Source organism: Labrus bergylta, chromosome 7, assembly GCF_963930695.1.
Source record: "Labrus bergylta chromosome 7, fLabBer1.1, whole genome shotgun sequence".
Lineage (NCBI taxonomy): Eukaryota > Metazoa > Chordata > Actinopteri > Labriformes > Labridae > Labrus > Labrus bergylta.
In genome coordinates this window covers 25708572-25733244 of record NC_089201.1, presented here as the reverse complement: position 1 = coordinate 25733244, position 24673 = coordinate 25708572, and the positions used below count along the sequence as shown (strand labels likewise).

At 39.2% G+C, this 24673-nt stretch overlaps 2 protein-coding genes, 1 long non-coding RNA gene and 6 other non-coding genes across 10 annotated transcripts; 1 reads left to right on the top strand and 8 right to left on the bottom strand.

The window, feature by feature from the left end:
- Positions 1 to 8542: 8542 nt before the first annotated feature.
- map2k1 (mitogen-activated protein kinase kinase 1) lies at positions 8543 to 19523 on the top strand. 2 transcript variants are annotated; one of them, XM_020631311.3, is made up of 11 exons: positions 8543 to 8795; positions 14785 to 14995; positions 15619 to 15765; positions 15929 to 16006; positions 16192 to 16243; positions 16492 to 16616; positions 17698 to 17869; positions 18066 to 18130; positions 18754 to 18812; positions 18936 to 18981; positions 19062 to 19523. In XM_020631311.3, the coding sequence occupies exons 1-11, from the start codon at positions 8713 to 8715 to the stop codon at positions 19173 to 19175; spliced, it is 1152 nt and encodes a 383-aa protein (XP_020486967.1). In that variant the 5' UTR covers positions 8543 to 8712; the 3' UTR covers positions 19176 to 19523. The 2 variants fall into 2 exon arrangements, with proteins under 2 accessions (XP_020486967.1, XP_020486966.1); XM_020631310.3 differs by having other exon boundaries at positions 8545 to 8795; positions 17662 to 17869.
- An 18-nt stretch (positions 19524 to 19541) lies between these two features.
- On the bottom strand, positions 19542 to 20123 carry LOC136179717 (uncharacterized). The gene is made up of 2 exons (XR_010666701.1): positions 19866 to 20123; positions 19542 to 19658 (listed from the first exon to the last, which is right to left on the bottom strand). It is a non-coding gene; the product is annotated as an uncharacterized lncRNA (long non-coding RNA).
- Positions 19733 to 19799, bottom strand: LOC114920201 (small nucleolar RNA SNORD18). Its single transcript, XR_003808509.1, has one exon. It is a non-coding gene; the product is annotated as a small nucleolar RNA SNORD18 (small nucleolar RNA).
- On the bottom strand, positions 20022 to 20091 carry LOC114920200 (small nucleolar RNA SNORD18). Its single transcript, XR_003808508.2, has one exon. It is a non-coding gene; the product is annotated as a small nucleolar RNA SNORD18 (small nucleolar RNA).
- Positions 20124 to 20940: 817 nt separating the features above from the next.
- On the bottom strand, positions 20941 to 24648 carry rpl4 (ribosomal protein L4). Its single transcript, XM_020631312.3, has 10 exons — positions 24490 to 24648; positions 23535 to 23706; positions 23301 to 23407; positions 22904 to 23042; positions 22510 to 22634; positions 22127 to 22256; positions 21728 to 21884; positions 21455 to 21538; positions 21150 to 21270; positions 20941 to 21064 (listed from the first exon to the last, which is right to left on the bottom strand). The coding sequence occupies exons 1-10, from the start codon at positions 24490 to 24492 to the stop codon at positions 20993 to 20995; spliced, it is 1110 nt and encodes a 369-aa protein (XP_020486968.1). The 5' UTR covers positions 24493 to 24648; the 3' UTR covers positions 20941 to 20992.
- LOC114920195 (small nucleolar RNA SNORD18) lies at positions 21344 to 21410 on the bottom strand. Its single transcript, XR_003808503.1, has one exon. It is a non-coding gene; the product is annotated as a small nucleolar RNA SNORD18 (small nucleolar RNA).
- LOC114920202 (small nucleolar RNA SNORD18) lies at positions 21616 to 21685 on the bottom strand. The gene has a single exon (XR_003808510.1). It is a non-coding gene; the product is annotated as a small nucleolar RNA SNORD18 (small nucleolar RNA).
- Positions 22708 to 22807, bottom strand: LOC114920197 (small nucleolar RNA SNORD16). Its single transcript, XR_003808505.1, has one exon. It is a non-coding gene; the product is annotated as a small nucleolar RNA SNORD16 (small nucleolar RNA).
- On the bottom strand, positions 23114 to 23213 carry LOC114920196 (small nucleolar RNA SNORD16). The gene has a single exon (XR_003808504.1). It is a non-coding gene; the product is annotated as a small nucleolar RNA SNORD16 (small nucleolar RNA).
- Positions 24649 to 24673: the final 25 nt, after the last annotated feature.

Genomic DNA, 24673 nt, shown 5'->3' with positions numbered 1-24673 from the left:
AAAGGGTGCACAACTTATAGGACACCTGAAAAAAATAAAACGTAGTTGTTTTTTTTCTACTTCTTTTAAAACTAACTGTCCACCTGCCATATGTAGCTGGAGCATATCAAATTAAAGTGGCTAAGTTGCCCTGGAACAGACTAATTATTGTAATTAGACCCTATATTTTTCTGCAAGAGTGAACACTTCAGTTCTCCTCGCAGGAAAACGATCAAGTCAGCTCAGGTGGAATGAGCTTTCCTTTTAGTATTCAGATGATTGCTGAAGTTCCACCTGTAGACTGCTGACATATTTTCTCATCTGCCAGCGAATGATTTATCCTCAAGTTTATAGAGACAGTTCATGTGATTGATGGCAGACAGTTCTTGCTATTCTTCATCTGGGCAACATTATGCCTTGCAATCTTCATATTTCCCTAATGGATAAGAGTCCCTTTTTTTCAGGATTTGAAACATGGTACTAAATCTAGTGTCTTACAGTAGATTAAAGCCGTATGTGTTAGACATAGACTGTTATAGGAAAAGGTTCCTTTTATTTTTCAGAATGATACCTGCTCCTTTCACAAACCAGCCAGACAATTCTCAATTATTTTTCTTGCTGCCAACAAATCCAGTGATAAAAAAAAACAATGATGTGAACTCAAAACAAATATCTACTTTATTTCTAAAATATGTTTATAAAAAGTGGATTAAGCTTTTTAATGAAAAAGGAAAGCTAATGTGTTAGTGCCTTAAACCTGTATTCTTTGTAATGGCCAGCAGGGGGTGATAACCCTGGTTCCAAAAAGAACTCAGATGTTATTGTAAATTTAACAGATAATGACTCGACTATTCGATTGATTTTGTCGACACCAACATTTCATTAATAAGTATATGGTCTCACATGCTAGTTTAAAAGTCTTCTTTACAGTCAGGGTATAAAGGTATAAATATGATCCCATCTCCTGGGTGATGGGTTATTAAATAATAAAGTCTATAACCAATGTCTCATGCAGCTTAACTCCTCCTTAGATCGCCAACATTATCTTAAAACAGTTTCAACGTGTTGCATGTCCCTCTGATCATGTGCACTATGTTGGTCAATCCAGCATAGACTGTGGTCCTGCTGTAAATACTGACATACCAAATCTGAATTCAACTGCTGCTAGGAAATAACTGCTAACATAAGACAAAAGACAACACAACACAAGCCAACAACGAAGCCAAACAAAACAAATCAGGGAATGTAACACATTTTGTGTCCTGCATCATTTACATTTTCAGAATCCGAGAACAGCACATATCCAACACAGCTTTCAGATTGTCACCAATGCACCAATCAACACCCCTGCAGCTACTCAATTTATTGTCTTTGGTAAACTCTGCTGAGCCACTAAACTGTTCAAAAGTTTGCTTTAAAAAAGTTTTCACCGCCAATTAGTTTCCAAGCTACCATAGAATAGAATGACACCCTGTGTCTGAATTCTTCAGACACTTTTGTGCAATGTCAAACACCAATAATTCCTGATATAAGAACCTTTTTTCTTTTTTATCTTTTTCTTTTTAAGATTTATTTTTGGTCTTTTTTGTGCCTTTAATGGAGAGCTAGGACTGTGGATAGAGTTGGAAATTAATTAGGGAGAGAGAGAGTGGGGAATGAAATGCGGGAAAGGAGCCACAGGTGGGATTTGAACCTGGGCTGCCCACTTGGAGGACCATAGCCTCCATACATGGGGGGCGCGCACTAACTACTGCGCCACCAGTGCCCCGATATAAGAACCTTTAATTAAAAAATTACGATCTATAAAAGAAACCCTTGAGAGGTCAAATATCTGATTTTACATTACACTGAACCTGGTACATTAAGAAGTAGAGAAGATGTAACTTATTCTATAAAATACTTCAAGCATGTATTATGTCTTGAATGCATATAATGACCACATCATAACAAAGTGCTCTTGTTGCAGATTATTGGCCTCTGCCACAGACTATCATTAGATTATTCTAACTGATGCATTCATATGAAGGCAACATTTATATTTTTAGTTGGTCATGGTGGAGCTGATTGTTTTATTGTGTTTTTTTTATTATCTAAATGTGGATTATTGCAGTTATTTTATCCAAATGAAGTAGTTATTTGGTCAGGAAAACACAAACCTTTTTTTCATAAATTCATTTCAACACAAATAACAAATAACAGTGAATGTGAAACATGTCAACATTGTGTTGTAGAGAAGTTTAAAGTAGAATTGAGGTAGAGCAGCTTAACTTATAGTTAAGTATTGTTGAGCAAGTGTAGGCCTACCTTACACAATTAAATATAAGAGGCTCTCTGGGGAATCCTGTCTGTGTAAGTTTGCCATAAATTTGTGCAGTTCTATAAAGTCTATCACCCTAAACCAGCCCGGCAGCACTTGCCTGTGTATGTTTCTGTCTCTTTTGTTTACAAGCACTTGTTCTGCATCAGTTCAGCTAAGCGTTGGACTTTAGTTTTCCACACTTTTATCAGAAATGTGTTTGCAGTCACATTCAGCGTTTGCGGTCCTCTGAGTGTCGTCTTTGGCCCGACTCCAGATGAACCACATCTGTCTAAAAGTTTGAAGACGACACAGCTCCCTTTGCCTCTGTATTAACGCACTGAGTTATCTTACCCAAACAGAAGGGCCCGGCTCCACCTTCCCTCTGCTGCTGGCTAGGGGACATTTTGTTTTGGGTGAAACATGAAAACTCTAACACACCACTCAAGAATCTGCACACAAACAAATGCTTTTTCTGGGGGAAGAATTCCTCTCCTCTAGTCATTTGTTTGCTGTTTTTTACTTCTTTTTTTTGTTTTTGATCCTCTTCATGCATGGTTTATTATCTTTTTTAAAGATTTGTTACCATTTATGTGAGTGATTATGCACCAAAAAAAAAAATCTGTACCTCAGCCAAATTTTAAACGTTTAATGGAATAAATTTTGTGGAAACCGTTTGCTTTATATTACACCTTCGGGGGACTCTTCAGGAATCGATGATGTGCATTTCAATCTGCAAAAATGACAAAATGGACCAACATTTGAAAATTAAGTCCATGTTTTGCAGGTGATTCTCTTGCCTGTGGCGTGAGGAGGGAACCTGAAATATTCAAAATGAGATTCAAACACTCAGTATTCCAAGAGCTTAAAGTACACACTTCCTACAATGTCTGTCCCTTCCTTTTGCTGAATTTCTTAGTCATTGGACAGATTTACAAGTTTGAACCCCAACTGTTGGCCTCTCTTCCCAGTCAGAGCGACCGGCTGCTGTTATCAGCTGCTTCAGAAGCTGCCTTTGTGGCCTGCTGTAATCCCTGACCACAAATCCCAAAGTCCCCAAACAAAGTGGTGGTGGATGAGGCAACAAATCCACAGCATCAAACAAGACATAGCGTGTTCTGTTTTTCGTTTCTTTTTTTTTGCTCAAGCCCGGCTGCTTGTCCTCCATCAGTGCATCTTAGCTTCTTTTCTTTTCATGTCTCATCTGTAGTGTCCTAATGGGATTCATCCTTAATACTGCAGAACTGAGACTGTGGAGGTGTTAGTTGGTGGCCTCTGTGACATCTTAAGTAATTCTCAGTTACCATCTACCCTATTGAGGAAGATGGCACTGCAATGATTTCTGACTACCAAAGACAAAGGAAGCTTGTGACATTCAAGAGACACTAGAAGGGCTTACAGCAATGATGAGCATCTAACTAGGCTCTTCTCTTCTGTCGCCCCCCCCGGTGGTGGAACAAACTAGCAAACTCCATTTAATCTGAGTCCCTTTGCACCTTTAAGAAAAAGCTAAAGACCCAGCTCTTTCATGAACACCTACGTACTTACAGTAATGATATTGATTTAGACAATGATGATTTTGATGGTAACGATGATGGTTTTGCTTTATAGATAATAAAGTCTATCTAACCAATGTCTAATGCAGCTTAACTCCTCCTTAGACCTCCAACATTATCTTAAAACAGTTTCAACGTGTTACATGTCCCTCTGATCATGTGCACTATGTTGGTCAATCCAGCATACTGCACAAGTTCTTTGCACTTACTGACGTTGTTCCCTCCTGTATAGATCTTTGTACTTACTCTCTGATGTATATTGCTTTGGATTAAAGCATCCGCTATGTGACATGTAGAATTGTAGAATTGCAGAATATCAATGATGTGCTTTTTGAAGTCAACGAGGATTACCAGATATGTACTCTGAGCAATGATTGAATGTGTTCCAACATTTAAGTACCTGACTTTGTCCTGTGTAAGAAAATGTGTTCTTTAAACATAATATTGAGTGTCTAACAACATAAATTGTGTCTTTAATTGAAACAAACACTGCTTTTCATTTGTTGCAAGAAGGAAACACGCTCAAATAGTATTTTATCAGGGATTGACTATGGTTGTAATCTTTTTTATCCATGCTACATCATCTTAACTGAAAATGTTGAACTCAGTGTACCATGCTCCATTGCAATTTGTCTCTGGTTTTGGTTTCAGCACACATCATTGCATCTTGTATGAGAAAGTAAGTAGGCTTGTCTTCCCGATAGATGGAACGTTAGTACATGTTTTTACAAGACCATACTACGTGAACCTTCCTTTTATTTATGTTCTTCTTGAAGTATCATTAGCTGTAATCTTCAGTCTTATGGGGACATCATGTTTGCCATTCACCAGGAGGTCTGGGCCAAATGAAAAATTATCTTTAATTTTCACTTCCGCACAATATATGTAACCAGGATTAAGGATTATTTGACCAGTGTATGCACATGTCCTACTGCTAAACGCTGCTAATGTAAGGTTTGGTGTCATGTCTGATTTTTATGGTCTGTTGTTTGTTCTTTGTGTGAAACTTTATGCTACTTTCTTGCTCAGGATTCCCTTTGAATGACATTCTGTATGTAGCTCAAGATAAATAAGGGTAAAATAAACAAATAAATAAATAAATGAATAGGTATATATAGAGCCACTGACTGACACATAAATATATTTATCACTAACCGCTTACAGAAAGTGAGGTCCGTTTTCACACAAAAGCACAACTCACCATTTCAGAAAATAAGTGTGTGTGTGTGTGTGTGTGTGTGTGTGTGTGTGTGTGTGTGTGTGTGGGTGTGTTCATTTCTACTTTAACAGTAACATGATTAGCTCACTGAGACTGAGGAAAAATCAGATTGAGTTTGAAGAAGATGGGAAAATGTATAAATAAAGAGAGTTCAATAAGTATGGTGGTGCTTTCATTGTCTCTCAGTTTTTATATGTGTGTCCGGGAGATTCTGCTACCACCACTATTAAAATGTAATTTCATTCATGGTGTTCCGAGCTTTGAAAAACCATCTCTAGAAGCAGTTTATTTGGAGCAAAAACAGAAGTCCATGTTTGCCTGGATAAACCACAAACCCTCACAGTCAACAGCTTCACTTTATAACAAAAATCACCATAAAACTGTCGACAGCGAGGTCTGCGGAGCATCACAGACACTGACTGCAAAAGAAAGGTTGCCACTGAAAAATTTAAAGATACCCTCCAGACATGTTAAGATGTATTAAAAACATTTTGCCTTGAATAACAGTTTGGGTCTGTCAGATGATTTTTTTTTTTTGTTCCACAAAAGAATATTCTGTTTAATTTAATTACTATAACTGAAACATTGCAGCTTCATCTTCTCCCTCATTAGTATTTATAGTATCTATCTTGTAGACCTACATGTCAAAGGTTTACACGGGATGTCACTTTCACGGGTGGTTTCAAGTTTCCATATCACACTTGTGTCAGTTGCATAATCTGACAACAAATGGTTTTCCGAAGTGGTAACGCCTGTGTACAACAACACAAACAGCTGTTTTTTTTTTTTTTATTTAACTTACAGGTTAAAGGAGAGGGATCGTACTTTTCAGTTTTCTAGACTCTCAGAATGGGGGCATTTCAGAGACAGAAAAGTGGGGGAAAAAAAACTGTGAAAATAAAACCAAAACCTGCTGCATGATGTAACAGCCAAGGTTACCATGGGAATTATAACCCTTTTTTCAGATAGCATTTGAATGACAATAACCACTTTAAAAGTCCATGGTGATACATTTTGTATGTTAAAATTTGTTAATATTTTACAATTACACAACTTGAGGCTGTATGGAGGGGGGGCTGGATGTGTTGGGGAGGGAAGATGGGTGTTTAAATGACATAACACTGAGCTGAATGAACATCAATATGATCTCCTCACATTTATTTGTTATGTCATTTATGTATGTATGTATGTATGTATGTATACATACATAAATGTATGTATTCATTTATGTATATTGTGATTCTTTTAATGATGTTGGAATTCTTTTAAAATCCCCGAGGCCATTCACCTCCAAACAAAACATAATAGTAGGCCTATCATTATTTTATGTGTGTGTGTGTGTGTGTGTGTGTGTGTGTGTGTGTGTGTGTGTGTGTGTGTGTGTGTGTGTGTGTGTGTGTGTGTGTGTGTGTGTGTGTGTGTGTGTGTGTGTGTGTGTGTTGCAACACCTCTCAATAACACCTCACACTCAAAGCAATTACCTCCAGGATACAGATGCATCTCTCAACCTTCTAAGACAAAGCATGCCATTTCAAGCTTTATGACAACTAAAACTTATAACCCCTGAGCTGATCTGGGTGCTTCACCCTAATGTTGGACTTTTTAGAGATGTTTTTTACGGTATCCTATTCTTACTAAGTTGCATTTTAAACTGCATTTTAAAGCTGCACATGTGTACTCTTTGTTTGTACTGTGTCCTGTTACATGTCCTGTTATGTGTCCTGAACCTTTACATCAATGAGGGTTCTAACAGATCAGAAGTTCTTCAAATTGAATTGAATTGGGTCTTACAGATCTCTTGCCTTTCAGGTTATTTGAGGCAAAATAATGTGAATCACTGATTTCCAGTCCTCTCTGCTTTTGAACCCTTGAGGTGAGGGAAAAATTCCACCTGTTACTTCAGAGTGTGATTATATGTGTGAGCAGTTGATTGAGTGATTTTAGATTTTTAACACATTTTTCCTCTATTTTCCATTAAAAAAAAAGCAAAGGTTAAAATAAAAGCATTAAATAAATATTGCAGCTTATTGATGGGGGCCAAACCCCAAAGAGGAAACCCACTTTTGTAGGTCCTTATGGTCCATATGGGAGACCCAGGCTGTAGTCAGGTCTGATGTACTCCAGTGCCCACAACCCAATTTGTCAAAACTTAGAATTCACGCGGTTCCTGTCCATGAGCTCCAGATAGGGCACAACCAATCTCTCCTCTCTGTCAGTCCTGCTTTGTGGAGAAAAAGAAAAAGATGATTTTGGCAGTGAGATGCTTTTGGTAAACCATGCACGGCTCAGTGGCCTTGTGTCTGTCAGGGCGGTGTGTAAAGACTTCGGAGCAGATTGAAAAAACGGCAGCTGGTTTGGAGTTGTGTCTCGTATCTAATCTTAGAGTGAGGCTGACAGCTGACACATCGTTCACTCAAGTAGGTGATGAACTCCTGACCAACAGGTAAGACCTTTCCCGGGTAGTCTGGTAACTATTTTCTTTAAGCAGAGCTCTGATTGATACAGTCTGCAAGCTGAGAAAATTATACATCAAAAGTTTTTATTTTTTTTAATTTTCACAACTATTAAAAGGAATAGTCAGAAAGTAAAGGGTTTAAAAGGAGACTGGAAATGTTTAAATCATTTTACTGTTCAAAATTGTATGCTACAATATTTAAATATTTATAGAATGTCTTTGTTTCATGCAAAAGCTATTGAAGATTTGATATTTCTGTAAGTGTATAATTGGTAAGCAGGCGCACAGATGGAAATGAGCAGGGAACTCGGGGACTACTGAGCATCAGTCTGAGCTCCTGTGAAAGCCTGAGCTCTTGTACAATTTCAAAAAGGACATCTTCTTTTTATCTTCTCAAAGGCCGCAGAGGCTGTTAAGAATAATTAAAGAAACCAAATGTTTGAAGGAAAGTATGGAAGACAGGAGAGTATTGCTGAGGATGAAATCAGACCCTGAATCCTCTGTGACTTGATGCTAAAATAAAACACAGAGGCAGAGCATGTCATGAAAATTTAACTGGATTCGAGGGAGGCTAATGATCTTTAAGGGATAACAATGGAATATGACTCTTAGGGCTCTACCCATTTTCATTAGAACAAAGACTTGCATGAAAGTAAACTAAAAATTGCAATTTTAGCTTATAGGCTATATGTTTTATATATATATATGAGACAGAAAATTGGAAGATCTTTTGACCATTTCATCTTTATAATTATGGATTGTAGGGGATGAATGGATTTAATTCGTTTTTTAGGAAGCATTTTTTCAATTTACTACTCGATTGTGTCATTTCCACTCATTCAAAACGGTGTTATTCATAATTTTATCATGTTGTTGTTTTTTTTTTCTCCATGAAGCTCTGCCGTTGCTTTGGTTACAGCGAAGAAGTACCACTCATCACCAGCAGAGGGGGCGCTGTCCCACGTTCAGCCATGCTGTCCGGAGGAAGACGAATGTAAATATTTTCGTGACGTCTCATCCTCAGAGTCATTCATATCCACCCATTAACAAGAATATATCAGAGCCTCCACCTCCAGCCTGCACCTGCTGTGTATGTGTGTGTTTTCTTCTGACAGTCAACCTGACATCGCCTGTTTGACACCTCGGCTCTTTTTCTGTGGTCTTAATTCAGACCGCAGCTCGTGCAAGGTTTTGTTCTGTGGGTATCATGCAGAAGAGAAGGAAGCCAGAGCCGATTCAACTCAACCCGATCCCCGATGGCAACACTATCAACGGTACCGGAGCCACGGAGTGAGTGTGTCATCATTCGTTTACTATTATTCTGAGTGGTGAATGAGAGATAGTGATTGGCTCTTTTAATTCAATCAATTCAAGATCCGTGTTAAATTTACTATAAGACTCATGACCACTGCAGCAGGTGCCCTACTAAATCTGAACAGCTCCTTTAGGCTGCAGTGTGTGTAAACTTATTTAATAGATCTCCAATATAGTGACGTGTGTGTGTGTGTGTGTGTGTGTGTGTGTGTTTGAGGTCATACTAAGGCTGTAACAAATCCTAATCCTCTTCAGAATAATGATAATTTGTAATTTTTGTAATTTATTTAAAGGATAGCCCCTTGAGATGCATCATCTCATTTTAAAGGGGGAGCTTACAAAACATAAATGAATCATCATAATACAAAATCAAAATAATAATAAAGTAAATCCAAAACATAATACCAAACATTTAAACGCAGAGACACCCACACCACAAACACACACACACACACATTCACTCACACTTAATGCTTCCCCCAAGCCTTGCCACCCACCATCCAGCCAATATTACACAATCAGAAAAAAATATATTAAAAAAATAATTGGCGATGATATGATGGTTGAGGCTAACTGTTATATTGAGATGAATCTTTCTATCAGAATCAACAAATAGATAGACAAGGATTAAAGAATAAAATCGAACAGACCAAAGATCCTGTTTTAGAAGATGGCTACAAGTGGCTACCGTTAGTCAATAATTTAATATTTGGTTTATTAATTATCTTAGTTTATTGTCTATGAACCTTTTTAAATTGATTAATGATGTGATAAATGAAAGAATTCGATTTAACTAAGCTGGCTACAGGGTTCTAATTTATCATGGTGTCATGGATGACCTGGATGACCTGGTCGTTTGGAGGACTAAAGCCTTTTGTACATAGGGCAGGATCTAACTACTAGACCATCAGCGCCCCAAGATTGTCATCAGTTAATGTCCTTAGGTAATTAAACTGTTTCACCACCTCAACAGCCTGGTCATGAATTAAGGTTCCTAAAGTCAATGATCACGTCTTTGGTTTTTAATGCATTCATGTCTAAAGAAGGAGCTCTTGCCCCACTCACTAAAGTCATCCACGACTAGATCCCTGGGAATAGAACAGTGGAGGCCCACTTTGTGTTCAAATATTTATAGCAGGTCAAATTGACCATATGTAAGCTCATTGAAGTACCATAAAGAAATATAGAAAAATATATGTAGAAACATGTTTCTGGTGTGTTAAAAGGAGTTTTGTGTTGACGTGTTATCGCCATGGTTTGATCAAACCCAGTAATGGAGATATTAAACTGTTCTGACACTGCATGCTCTCTTTCTAAGCTTGCAGACAAAAGCTCGGTCAGTCCGGCAACAAGCGGAATCAGTGCTGATGAGATTACATAACACGTCATCCCTCGTGATGCCTGGTTTTTTGTTTTTTTTTGTGTTGTAGAGGTTAAGTATTTCATTGTGTCACCTTTCAGTCATACTACTGAGAGCCATTTGTTTGTTTTTTGAAAGGAATTGCTAAATTCATTAGGCTGCAAACAAGTCTTTTTTTCTAACCATGTCGAGATGTAACAGCAGTCAGGAACTCTGAAACAGAGATTTGGAAACATGTTGGATTAGCGTTACCAACTCACACAGTGTATGTGTGTCTGTGTGTGTGTTTGGCATGTGTGTGTTTGTGTCCACTGACTTACACTATGTTGTGACAGAAAGCCATGAACCCTGGCAAATATCGGTCTTTCGTTTCCATAAAAAGCCCGTTTTACCTCTGAGAGAAAGCATATCCTGTTTCAGGCCAGGGATGGAAGATGACGTGTCTGCGAGCATACATCTGTCCTCCACACTCTGAAAACATTTTGTTCTTCAACACTACATAAACCCCAAACTCCTGCACACCCACATAAAAAAAAGGAACAGTGAAAAAACAGCATTGCAGGTAGAGTTGATTTATTGTAACTGTTGCCAGATGAATAGAGTGCCAATTGAAGTTTTCCTTTTTTTTCTAAAGATTGCACTGAATAGTTGGAGCTAGAGTTGAATCTGATAAACCCAGACTCCATTCAGACTAATTTGGCTTTGATTGTTCATTTATATAACAGACTTATCACATCAATGGCATGTTCTTCAGCGCTCCAATTAAAAGTAAATCCGGATTTCTGAGTTTTTGTAAGAGGTGAACAACAAGTGGACAAATACATCAGAGCACAGTCATCTCTAATAGTGCAGACTTTATGGGAAAAATATAGTCAAATTCATATATTACCTGTTTATATCTACAATGTCACCAGCCCAGTAAGGAAAGATAGGATAGGTGTATATATTTGGGCAGCCATAGTTGTGATGTTACAAGTTTTAGGTGGACCAGAGGGGGACTCTTTCCATGTGAAAGGCTGAAGGTGAATAACATTAGCGAGGACTCAGTCTATGGCCTTGTTCCTCTATAAGTATTATAGAACCAAATTGCCATTGATAAAGTCACAAAACTTTAATTGGTGACCATACAAACAGTTGAAGGTCCTACACATGGCTCATCGCCCTGGGGCTGCACAAGTGTTCACCATTTCATTGTCATCATGATATGAGAATTTATAACAAACACATCGCAAAAATGAACGAGGTCATTTTGCACATTCGCTGAAACTCTGAGTATACCTGCCATGCTTTCACATTATTATGATGCTGTCAGATGATGCTCAGGCTATCTGCCTGCTATTGTGATGTAGTGATGAAAAAAAATGCATTTTGAGTTCAGGAGAAACATGTTGAAGCCTTACAGTCTATGGTTGAAACACAGGTATTGTGAAAAAACAAGATTGACAAGGAAAACTTTGAGTTCTATCAAATATGAACAACATTTTTGTCTATCCAACTTGTGTTGTTCACACAGAATTGAAAAATGTTAGAGCACATTACAGTTCAGAGGGTTTTTATTTTGGCATTGTCATGTCTTCACACTTCGGTGTTACCATGATGTCACAAAATGGAAACTGTTAAGAAGATTTGTGATGAGATGGGTTTTTAATTGTTTGTTTTTGGGTTGTTGCTGCATTATGTAACTCCTTATACCCCTAAAGTATACCTATTGCTAAATTATAACTTTTCAAACTCATGTAGGTTATCCTACATGGAAAGCAACTTAATAATATAATACATACGACATGTGAGCATAAATGTGGGTGCAAAACATGAATTGATAAAATATTCACTTTTGTGTAATATAACTGCATCATTGAAAGAGGTGTACTTATATTCTCTTTGTCTTTTTTTTTAGTTTTTGTTCAGATGTAAGGGGAGTTTACCCCCACCTCTTTTTTTCATCAGAGGCAAACGTTTCAGATACCAAAGACACCAAATGGATGCAGCCTCACTTGTTGATATGGGTTTATCCAAAGGTTGTTTTTCCACAGCAGAGGTTTGACTTGTCGTTGTAGAAAACATGAAGGTGTAACTTAAACATTCATGAAGGCTCTGTACTGTAAGTGTTCCAGTAGGCAATAACTGTGTGACAGTGAGCAAGTATGCAGAAAACAATGACCCTGAGGCTGCTGCAGAGAAATGAGATTCAACCATCATTAATTGTGTTATCTACTCTTGTGCCTTTTCTATTGTGACATGTCATACGTACAATGAAGTAGTAGTAATCTTTCCAGATGACATGTTGTCTTAAAATCGTTAATAATGTTATAGTTGGAACAAAAAGAGGGAATAAAGGGGCAAAAAGGTTTCAAACCAAACAAAAAAAAAGATAGCACATTTCTGTGGTAATTAGGATCAGTATTGCTCTCACTGGCAGCGCAGGTGTTGGTATATTTGGTGCAGATGAGCCTAATGCAATCGAAGAGCCCCTCGCTGAAACCAGACTACTCCACTCTGGTTGAAAGGAATTGCCATCACTGTCCGCCAAATGCTTTCTCAGCATGAAATGGCCCGTAGCCATGGGAGAGCTGTACTGAGCGGCCAACATAATGCCAGCCAAGCATGTAATATTATCAGAGGAGATCTGAGAACAAATAAAAACAACCTGTTCCTGATCCACCCATGCAGGCAACAAGCCATATCTTTAAAAAGACAAAAGATCATACGAGCACATGCTGTATATCTAAACTCCGGGGGGAAAAAATCAAAGCTCTATTAGTCCTGAAAAAAGTTACTGTCTGTTTCATAATAATGTGAGAAAAAGGATTAACCCATGATTCATCTTCAGTTTGTGATACTGATTCTTTATTGTTTTGACAGTTGTGTTATACCATTGTTGAACTGATATTTGTTTTCTTTACTCAGAGATATGAACGCTAGGTTGCAAAATAAATAAAGTTTCTCTTAACTGTAAGTAAGATGTACTATTTATATGCATTTTGAGTTTAACTCTCCTTTTATTTTGGAAGTGAGATGAGGATTTAGGAGAAATCTGTATGTTAAAATTCTAAGTCATTAAAAAAAGGCAAGAACAATTGATCATCCAGTTCCTGTGGTTGTTAAGAAGGGAAGGGTATGACACGCAGCACATTATAATGATCTGACACACTGATTCATGTAAGCAGCAGATTAACTGCAGCGTTACATGAGATGCCATGCATGTGTGAGGGCCTGATAACTAAAGTCTTGTGTTAAAGGGCGAGAGTCGATCTGTTTTCATTAATATAAATGAGATCATTCATAATTTCATAGATGTTTTCTTAACTGTAATACCCCATTGGTTTTATGTTCTACAATTAAAGTAAAGGCCACCTGATCATAAAGAAAAACTCAAGATAGCTTTGAACGCAATTTCACGCAGAAGAAATGTCAGAATCTTTCCAGCTCTTTACAGCAAGCTGCGGCAATATTGGGTCTATTCTATTCATGTTCTACTGGATGTCCTTGGACATTGTGTGGATGGAGCACAAAAGGCCAGTATCATATTGTGTGGAGTGTGTTTCTGCTCCTCTTCCTTAGTACCTCCAGCCTCCTCCACCTCCAGCTCTTGTCGACAGAACGCCCACGCTGCCCACAGCCAGCTCAAACTCAGTACCTCGTCTCCATGGATATGCAAGGCCCACAAAAATAACACCACTTAACCCTCTCTTTGCCGTGTGCTGGAGAGCGGAGAAAGGAGGCCGAGTTATAAATGCACTCCACTGAATCAGGATTAAGTGCAGAAATAAAACAAAGCGTAATTGCCTCGGAGTTTGAAGTAAGCCTCCTTATCAGCATTATACGAGCATTTTGTAATGCAGAGGGAAAGTACTGGCCTTTGCTAGGTGAAGGTAAACCACAGCTTGTACACCACCAGGCATCTGAAATGTGCTGATCAAGCAGGGTTTTTTTTATATATCTGCAACTTTAATCTTTGCATTGAACACTATTTCTACTAAACTAATTTAATACAAAATCCCAATTTCTGCCTCGTTTTTTTTGTCTACCTGAACAGAAATCCACACTCGCTCGTGTTTATACATAATACAAAAACGTGTTGCAGAAAAGCCTTTTTGTCATCTACATATGACACCTCACTGCTTTTAACTTCCAGATCGAAGCTCAGACGGGCTTTATGTTGCTATATACGTGCTGTTTTTTGAGACATCGTGGTGGGAGGGGAAGAAGATGTCCAAGAGCAGCAGATCAGAAGAATTTGCTCCAATCCTGACTTGTCAAAGAAAGGCATCGCTATGACAACAGTGGCAGTGAAGCACAGTCCAAGGAAACTCCATGCTTCCTTCACTGGGATCTGTTACCTTCCTATCTTCATGTGTGGTTGCCATTGTTACTAGGAGCTCTTGGAAGCTTTTTTTCCCTCCAAGGATTTAATTGCATAATAAATACAGCAGATCTGGACTCTCGTTTGGGTTGTCTCCCCGAGGTAGCAGGTACCTCAGGAAAAAGAACATCTGCTAACATTCTGTCTGAATAGATCACAGGAGCTTTTATTGAGGGTACTATTCATTAATAATGCATCCATTACTCAGTCGTCTCTTTGTCTCCCATTATCGTCTTTCTAAGAACAAACTTGGAGGCGCTGCAGAAGAAGCTCGAGGAGCTCGAGTTGGACGAGCAGCAGAGGAAACGCCTGGAGGCCTTTCTAACACAGAAGCAGAAGGTGGGAGAGCTGAAAGACGATGACTTTGAGAAGATCTGTGAGCTCGGGGCGGGCAACGGAGGAGTTGTCTTCAAGGTCTCCCACAGACCCTCTGGTTTGATTATGGCGAGGAAGGTGAGCTGCGGCGTTGAGTTCTGGTTCTACTGTGGCTAAGGCTTTAGTGAAGACTGTGTCAAAAATGTGTTTAGAAGAGATTTGAGCACTGATAATGTATTAATATTTACATTTTTTTCCCCATCGTTTTCTTTTCAGCTGTTACAATCCTACATTTTTCTGACAGGTTACATTACTACTCTGAGAGTGAGAGTGGAGCCAGATGTGTCATTTATTCTATCCTTTTCTATTCCTTGTGGACAAACAGAAACCTAAATTTGTGGTTGACACTTTGTACAAACCACAAATGTAGGTTTCTGTTTGTCTACACATCCAAAAAGACTTTATGGTATTATCATTTGGCCCCTCTGACTGATTATGTTTAGTTGTGTATTTCAGTGTAACTCTGTTTCCTTGATTTATTTTTAGTTTCATTTTTCAATTTTAATGAAATGACTAAAATGTTCTAACCTTAACTTTATGTGCTCATATACATGTGTCTACACAATATTTTTCCTTACCGTCATTGCTAACTGTTGCATGTATGATAGCTGGTGGTCTTGCGTGTGTCAGCTGAAAAGGACGCTTAAATCTCCTGTTGTGCTATAGGACGTAAATAAACCCAGATGTGTGGTGTGTTCCAGCTGATCCACCTGGAGATCAAACCTGCCATCAGGAACCAGATCATTAGGGAGCTGCAGGTGCTACATGAGTGTAACTCCCCTTACATTGTGGGCTTCTACGGGGCGTTTTACAGTGATGGAGAAATCAGCATCTGTATGGAGCATATGGTACTTATCAGTAATATCAAGGAATTCTTCTGTTTTAAGCGCTGCTGTACAGTGTGTAAAAAGTGTCTGGCTTTATTCTCATTCATTGTACTACCTCACTGGTTTTATAAGAATACTTTTTTGTTTAATTATATTTGATTTTTTTTCTACATGCTGGCTGTAGGATGGCGGCTCCCTGGACCAGTCTCTGAAGAAGGCGGGCAAGATCCCAGAGCAGATCCTTGGCAAAGTCAGCATCGCTGTGAGTAGCTCTCACACCTCTCCTACCCGTTTCAGGCTCTTCTCATCACACTGCAGCTATATTTGTATTTTCTATTTGGACAACAAGGATTTTTTCACCGACGCATATTAATGTACATTGTCTTGATTGCCCTACCCAATTATCTGAATCCTTTCTGTGCTGATATTCAATATGTGTCTTTCCAGGTCATCAAAGGGCTGTCGTACCTAAGGGAAAAACACAAGATCATGCACAGAGGTTGATTCATTTTTTTGATATTTTACAGACGTTAAATACATACATACCAGCCGGTACTGCATACATTGTGTGTAAATGTTTGAACATTGTCTTACATATATGACAGGAAACATATGCATGTACCAAGCAGCACAACATGCACAGGGCCTTTGCAGCAGTTTTTTCTTGTTGTGCTGTTTTCCGCTTTCTGTTCCCAGTTGAACACTTGCCCAACGTGTCCTTCTAAATATTGGATGTCCCTCTTTCAGATGTCAAGCCCTCCAACATCCTGGTGAATTCCCGCGGTGAGATCAAGCTGTGTGACTTTGGAGTGAGCGGACAGCTCATCGACTCCATGGCTAACTCCTTTGTGGGCACTCGCTCTTACATGTCTGTGAGTGAAAATAGACACGCTCCTCCTTCCCTGCTGCTCTCATTCACACATTAGCCTTTGGGAATCTTGTTACAATAAAGTCTCAGATTTAGACATGCAAGGCAGCTAGAGTCTCCAGTTCAGGTCAAAATCCCAAATCAGATGACTCACAAAGCATCTGCAAGCTTGAAAATCCCCAATTTGCCGTAGTATGCATTGACTCAATAGTTATTGATTTGACAAATGTAGTGGATCTTTATTAGGTTGCTTTAGCCTGCAATTTAATTTAGTCTTGGAATTAAAAGGAATTTCAATTAGGGGTGCATCAATGGTTCAACATTGGTATCATCCGATATTTGTTTGTTGACAGACATTGGCACATCCACAAATAACCGGGAATGAACTGATGTCAGGAGCCGATGTTTATTTGTTGTGCCAAATCAATCTAATGCTGGCCTCCAGTACACCTTACTACTGATTCAGAGAAGAATTGTTTTATTGGACAGATGAAGTCACCAAGCTCTTGACTGTCTTTTCATTGTCAAACATGAGAGAAAACGATGGCATTGTGGGAGTCTTCACACCAAAAGAAGTCATGAAACAAACATCGCTATCAGAATCAGCAATCAGCTCAATTATTATTTCAAACATCGGTATCTGCATCAGCCCGGATTTTTTCAATCAGCACATCTCTAATTTTAATCTATTCAATCATCAATCGATCTATATTTGAATAGCGCCAGTTCATAACAAATGTTATCTCAAGACACTTTGTAAAAAGAGCAGTTCTAGACTTTACTCTTTCAATTATTCATGGTAGGGTTAGGAATCACTGGGTAACATGATACGGTACATGAGTAGCAACGTTGATATAGTGCAGAATACATTTTTTAGAAACCCACCTAAAGCCTAGTAAGTGAATTGAATTCCGATTCTGAATGTGCATGTAATGAAACCCAGATTTCCTTCAGCCTTATTTGTTAAGCTGTGTTACATGTATTTATTGTACTATCATAGAATGAAGTGTTTGACATAGTATTGATGTAAGTACATGTGTGTTTTGCAGCCGGAGCGTCTGCAAGGCACACATTACTCTGTTCAGTCAGACATCTGGAGTATGGGTCTGTCCCTGGTTGAAATGGCCATTGGACGCTTCCCCATCCCACCACCTGATGCTCACGAACTGGAACAAATATTTGGCTTCCCAATGGAAGGGGAGGCCGCCTCCAGTGAGTCCTCCCCGAAGCCCCGCCCCCCTGGGCGACCAGGCAGCTGTAAGTCAGTGACATTTTGTAATGGGAAGGAGTGGCTGACAGCGCCTCAAAATAATCTCATAACAATAAAATGGTTTAACACAAATAATAACAGAATTGTAATTTACGTGGCATATGTTGGTGACCTTTAATGATAATTAACACTGACAACAAAGAGAACTACGAGTATGACAGATGAATACTCTTATCCCCCTAGCATACGGACCTGACAGCAGACCACCGATGGCAATATTCGAGCTGCTTGATTATATTGTCAATGAGGTGAGTGTGATCACCTGTGCTGATATACACACATCTGTATACTAAAGCAATGTCACAAAAGAGTGATGTACACACTATCAGCACAGTTGTGATTTTGACAAAGAGACCTGCGTTGATATTGTGTACCACTTCTTCTTTAAATTTTACATTTAGTCTATACACGTTTTATAAGAGACATAAAGCAACAGATAATTAAAACTTTCACTGGATCCAGACTGAAGCAAAGAAACAGACACAGAATTCTGTTTTCTAGTTTACTTTGTCTTCATGTCTACATTTTCCCTCAGAGTTACATTTATCTGTTTCCATCTATCATACAACTAGTAACCGTGGGGGGTTGCTTGGGTATCAACTAATTCTACAGAGACAATGACCTTCTTTAATAGCCAAGATTGTCAGGATACTTTGGCAGAGTGATAGATGAAGTAAAAATTCAGTGATATTGTACAACTCTATATGCACTATTGTTGTATACTGGTGTACAGTAAGGTACAAAGCCCCTGAAGTTCCCAAAAAGGAACATGCTTATATTAAACAATATAAATCTTAACTTTTGGGGATTTCCGTTGTACCTTAGGAAGATAATGAATTAATATATGTTGAACTGGACTTTTATTTTTCAGCCTCCACCGAAGCTACCAGGACTATTTAGCCCTGAATTTCAAGACTTTGTGAATAAATGGTAAGGAGAAGTATTTCCCGGCAAGAAACACAGAAATATCAGTATCTTCCTCTTTGACCATATGCCACCTAGTGGTGATAAAATGCACTACATTTTTAAAGGTGCCATGTGTCTTTATTTCAGCCTGATCAAGAATCCTGCAGAGAGAGCAGACCTCAAACAGTTGATGGTGAGTGTTTATATTTACAAATATTAGTGTTGCATTCATTTCCCCCTTCCTTATGTATTCTAAACTTTCCATTTCTTCAGGTGCATGCTTTCATTAAACAGTCTGAGGCAGAGCAGGTTGACTTTGCTGGCTGGTTGTGCAGTACCATTGGACTCAATCAGCCCGTGACACCCACACATGGTACAGCGATGTGAGCCTTATCCCTGAAGAAAACCACATTCCAAGCTCCCTTGTATTTCTATTCAGAGTGAACTATTTATACTAAATCACTATATGTATTTAATATCTGTGCAATCAAAAGATAAATATAGTTTAAAAACCTAAATGCCAAGTAAAATTAAGACTTTATTGAACAACTCTTTGGGCCACATTGAAGGCCCGTCTAAAAAGCCATGTTTTCTAATGACTGAAGTATTTCATCATAAATGCTGCTAAACCTGTGTGCTTGATATTCCTCTTTGCCTTGTATCCTTGATGCGCCATATTCAGATCTTTGCTAGCTTTTGTGAAATAAATTGTCTTGTGAATTGAAATGTTGAAAAGCGAGTCTGAGTCATGTATTTGAAAGAAGTGATTTATTACTGATCTCCAAAAAGTAAGACATAGTGCATCTCATTGGCGTTATCCTCAAGCACTTCAGAGGACTCTTCTTCAGCACTCTGCGGTTGATCCCCTTGCTGTAATGACAAAATTTAACAAGTCTCAGTAAGATGAACCATTTACACACTGCAGGTCTATAATAGATTTCATGCGGCTCAGGACTTCCAAATAATCAGGGTTCAGAAACACGGACCTGAAGTGGAATATCATCATAGTCGGAAGGCTTAAACAAATTAGATACTTTATTGATCTCAGGGGGAAATGAAGAAGCGAGCTATGCTTACTTCAGGGGGTGTGAAGGACTTTCTGGATCTCCTCACTCCTCAGGAACCTGCTCAGGTCATCCTGTGCATGGGCAGGCTGGAATAATAAAAAGAAAAAAATGTGATTTAATTCCTGTTCTAAATTTTGAAGATTAACTGACGAGTCTTTGGATGGTTAAACTCAGAACTTCGTAAATATCACAGAGTTTCAAAAACACGGACCTGAAGTGGAAGCTCATCACTGATTAACATTTTATTTGTGCTGCTCTTGACAGTAAATACTCACTTTAAGCAATTTCCAGTTGAGCAGGCTTCTGCCAGCAGTCGTGCAACTCGAGGACCCCAAGGACAAGCCTAACCAGACTCAGTGTTTAGCGTCTGCAGAATGATACCCTTAAAAACAAATAAGTTTTACCAGTTAATATGCAGAAGTGCCTCTATTTGCTTGTTAAATTTACTTATTCAAGGCTATGATGCAACAAGATTGAGAAATACACTGAATTCAAAACATACACCTTAGGCAATGTTAAATGACTTTAGGTTAGCAGCATTTCTAATGTCATTTACATGTATAGCCCCAACTAATCAACCACACTTTCCAGGGAATTGAAACAAGACAATGCAGAACAGAAAAATATCACTTTATGTCAACGAACCTCAGATGTTTCTGAATTCCTTTGAGACAGCAGCATTTCTTTGTTGTTGATGAAGGTCCTCCAACTTCAGTCACCACAGCTCATTTTTAACCTTACCAGCAGCTTGTTCAGTCATGCTTACCTTTATTGTCCTTCATGTTTAACAATACCACGTGACATTCATCTGTGCAGAGGTGGGACATCTCAAAGCCACACGGTCTGTCACTGTACTATGGTTAAATGCATCTTTAGATCAAGTACTCAGATTTGCATATTTACTGTACAAACCTCACTGCCAATTGAAATAGGGTGCAAACTAAATAAAACATTTAAAAAAGTCCACTTTTTAATGACATGTTGCTGAACTGATATGCTCTATATTGCTCCTCACATTTCCCCCCTCAAAAACTGTTTGAAATTGGTTTTAGTTGAGATTTTGAATGATAGGCCTGACTCAAGTATTTGAAAGAACTGATTTATTAAATCACTGAACTCCAGTCTGTAAGTATCAATTTATGCCTTGGGTTTAGCAGGTGCTCCCTTCTTTCCAGGCTTCTTCTTGGGTTTCAGCATCTTGGCCTTGATCTACAGAAACAAAGTTCCAAAGTCACAACCAACGGTTTTAAGTGTAATTGTTCTGCAAGGAGCTAGGAATTGTTAAGGTTCTTACCGCAGGGTCATGCTTGAGGATGGCATGACGTCTTGCTGTCTTAGCGTAAGGGTTCAGTTTGAGCATTATCCTCAAGTTCTTCAGAGGATTCTTCTTCAGCACTCTGCGGTTGATCTTCTTGCTGTAATGACAAAAATACCAAGTCTTAGTAAGATGAACAACTTCCACACTACAAGTCTGTAAAAGATTTCATGGGACTCAGGACTTCCAAATAATCAGGGTTCAGAAACACGGACCTGAAGTGGAATATCATCATGGTTGACAAGATAATACAAGTTGAAGAACTTAAAGTGAGCTGCACTTACTTGGGTGTGCGAAGGGCTTTCTGGATCTCCTCACTCTTCAGGATCCTGCTCAGGTCTGTGTTGGTCATCTTGTGCATGGGCAGGCTGAAAAAACATGAAGGAATTCATGTTTTAATTTCTCATATTTCGAAAAAGTAATCAAACATGGCTTTTATTTGTTCAAACTCAGTACTTCGTTACTATCACAGGGTTTCAAAAACACGGACCTGAAGTGGAAGCTCATCATAGCAAAAAGATTATGTGTTGCAGCACACTTGCTCCTGAATTACTCACTTGTAGCCAACCTTAAGGGAAGAAGGTTTGCGCCCGGTGCCATACAGCTCGTCCAACTTGCGGAAAGCGCTCTCTGTCCAGATGCAGAAGCGGCCAACATGACCACCAGGGGCGAGCCTCAGGAGGTTCAGTTTGTTCACGTTCTGCAGAGTGATGCCTTCATAAACAGAGCAGGAGAATTAATATCACTTTAGGTTGAAACTTCTCATTTCCAAAAGCTATTTTGAGGTTACTTAATCAAGAACTCAACCACGAGCTATAACATGCAAGGCAGCCGTTATACATCACCCTAATACAGATTCAAGCATTTTACAATGTAACTGCCTGTATCTCTAATTTCTCTTTAGTTCAAGTTTGCATCTCTGTATATGACATGAATCATTTGAGTAAATAACACACCTGGGATGTTTCTAAAGGCTTTAGTGACACCAGCATCTTGGTTGTAGATGATACATGGCCCTCTGCGTTGGATCCGTCTGCGATTCCTCATCTTACCCTTACCAGCACGCATACGCTGAGAAGCATAGACCTGAGAACAGAAAGTTAAAAATATAACTGAAATGCCCCTGAAACATTAAGTTCTGCTTCATTATTTAAGTAGACCTAAGCATTAACCATCAGCAGAGAAAGTGTTCAATTAAAGCTAAAAGCATCTGGAACCACCTGGGGTTTTAATTCTGGACTTTAAATCTAATATGAATTCGACTAAGCATACTTCCCAGTCATGTTTTTTTCTGTTCTGGGTCAAGCCAAGAGAACATTTTATAACTTGTGTAGATTACCTTCTTGATGTCATTCCAGGCTTTCAGCTTCTTCAGCAGGAGGACGGCCTCCTTGGTCTTCTTGTAGCCCTCAACTTTGTCTTCTACCACCAGTGGGACCTCAGGGATTTCCTCAATACGATGACCTAATGAACAATATCATTAAGTCAACCAAAAACAACCTTCTGATTTGGGGGGGGAGATGAGGGGTTCTAATCTTGCTCAGAATTATACAAACATCAATACCATGTGACAGCTAAGAGACAGCAGGCAACTGTCACTGTTCACAGGATCAGACGCAAATTACACCATCATGGCAAGTCAACCACTAACTGGTTTTTATATTTCACCTATACTAGAAATACATTTTTTTATTTCTTTTTCACCAACAAGGACTATTTTCCCCAAAGCTTACCTTTGGCCATCACAAGTGCAGGAATGGCAGAGGCAGCCACAGCAGAGCAGATGGCATAGCGCTTCTGGGTTGTGTTAATTCTGCGGTGCCAACGGCGCCAGGTTTTGGTGGGGGCGAACATACGACCGCCGCGACACATCTAGACCCAAGTCAAGGAGGTTTAACAACAACTGAAGCAAACTAACAACTTCACAGTTATTATAGAATACCTGCTCAGACTCAAATGTTCATCAGCCATCTGTGACAGCATATGACAGTAGGCATTCTGTCACTGTTCACAGAGTCAGACGCAAATTACACCATCATGGCAAGTATTTGTGTTAGCTTTCATTTGCCACGGCCAATGCAGCAATGTTTGGAGACAAAAAGTGGAACTTGACTCAGATCAGAAGGATACATTTCCAAAAGCACCCTGGCCAGAGCGGTGGGTACCACCACCTCTCACACGAGGGATACGGGCCACAGCTCTTCCTGTACCCCAGGACTCTGCGCTGGTCTGGTGACCTGAAATCAAACGTAATTACACATCTTAAGTACAACAACAAACAACAAAATAATTTTGAACACCAAGGCTTAATTGCCTAACTCAATGTTGAACCGTGACGCCAGCTGAACAGAGACTTTTACTCACCTGCCAGTTCACTGACTGCGTAAGGCTGGCGGCTGTTCTTGCGCATGTTGGTGTGAACAAAATTCACAACATCAGGACGAATTGGAGCCTTGAACACAGCAGGCATGACCACATTCTTGCCTGCGGTTTCTCCTTTCTCGGAATAAACCGAGATCAGGGGTCGGGCACACGCCTAGGAAGCAAAAAATGTACAATAAAGATTATGCAAGATATTTTATATAGAGTGAGAAAGCTGTACACGATGTAAGGTGCAGAGGCATACAAGGGGGGGGGGGGGGGGGGGGATGATTTGCAGGTTAAAAAATGTTATTTTTTTCCTCAAAAGATGGCTTCATAAGGACACGCCACGTAATAATAATTAACAATAATAATACTTAGTTTTTTTTTTTTTTTTCACATGTGTAGTCAGTGAAAACTAATCAAAATCGCCAGTCTGCGCCCCGGTTAAACACGCAAGTCAGCTAATTAAATGCACATTACGCTTAACTTAATTGAAACATCGACTACTTACAGTCACTATTCAAACAAATTCATCTTAAAAATGTGCGGCCCTGACTTAGCAGGCTTGTTAGCTTTGACTTAGCAAGTCAGTCTTAAAAAGGTCCCAACATAATGTTTGGCGTTCACATGTTTGGGCAATGTAACAATGGTTACGCTACGACAAGGTCCCAGAGGATTGATGACATCTCAAGAAAGATCTGGGAACAGCTTTTTTAACAGTATGCCATGAGAAAGACAATCACACGTGTCACTGGGTGAAACTACGAACACTGATCGCCCAAAATGGCACCTCGTGTTAGCGTCGCTAGCCGGGAGCATTTCTACTCACTGCTCTATTAGGTCTCTTTAGCCTCAAAGAAGACACATAACGACTAGTTTGCCATTTACAAACACTGAGATAAGTCTTACGTATATTATAGCGCGTTGGTATAAATATAAATCCGTATTTTCTCACCATTTTCGGTTATTTCTTTTCGGCTCGCCGGGAACCACGCTCCACTCGCTATGGCGGCCACAGTAAAAAGGAAGTCGGTAATTCACCCCAAATGTTTTATGCCTCCGCCCCGAACACTATCACTTCCGTTGACTAGACATTTTTTTCTCCAGTGTTTTGCTGAACACAAATAATAACAGATTAT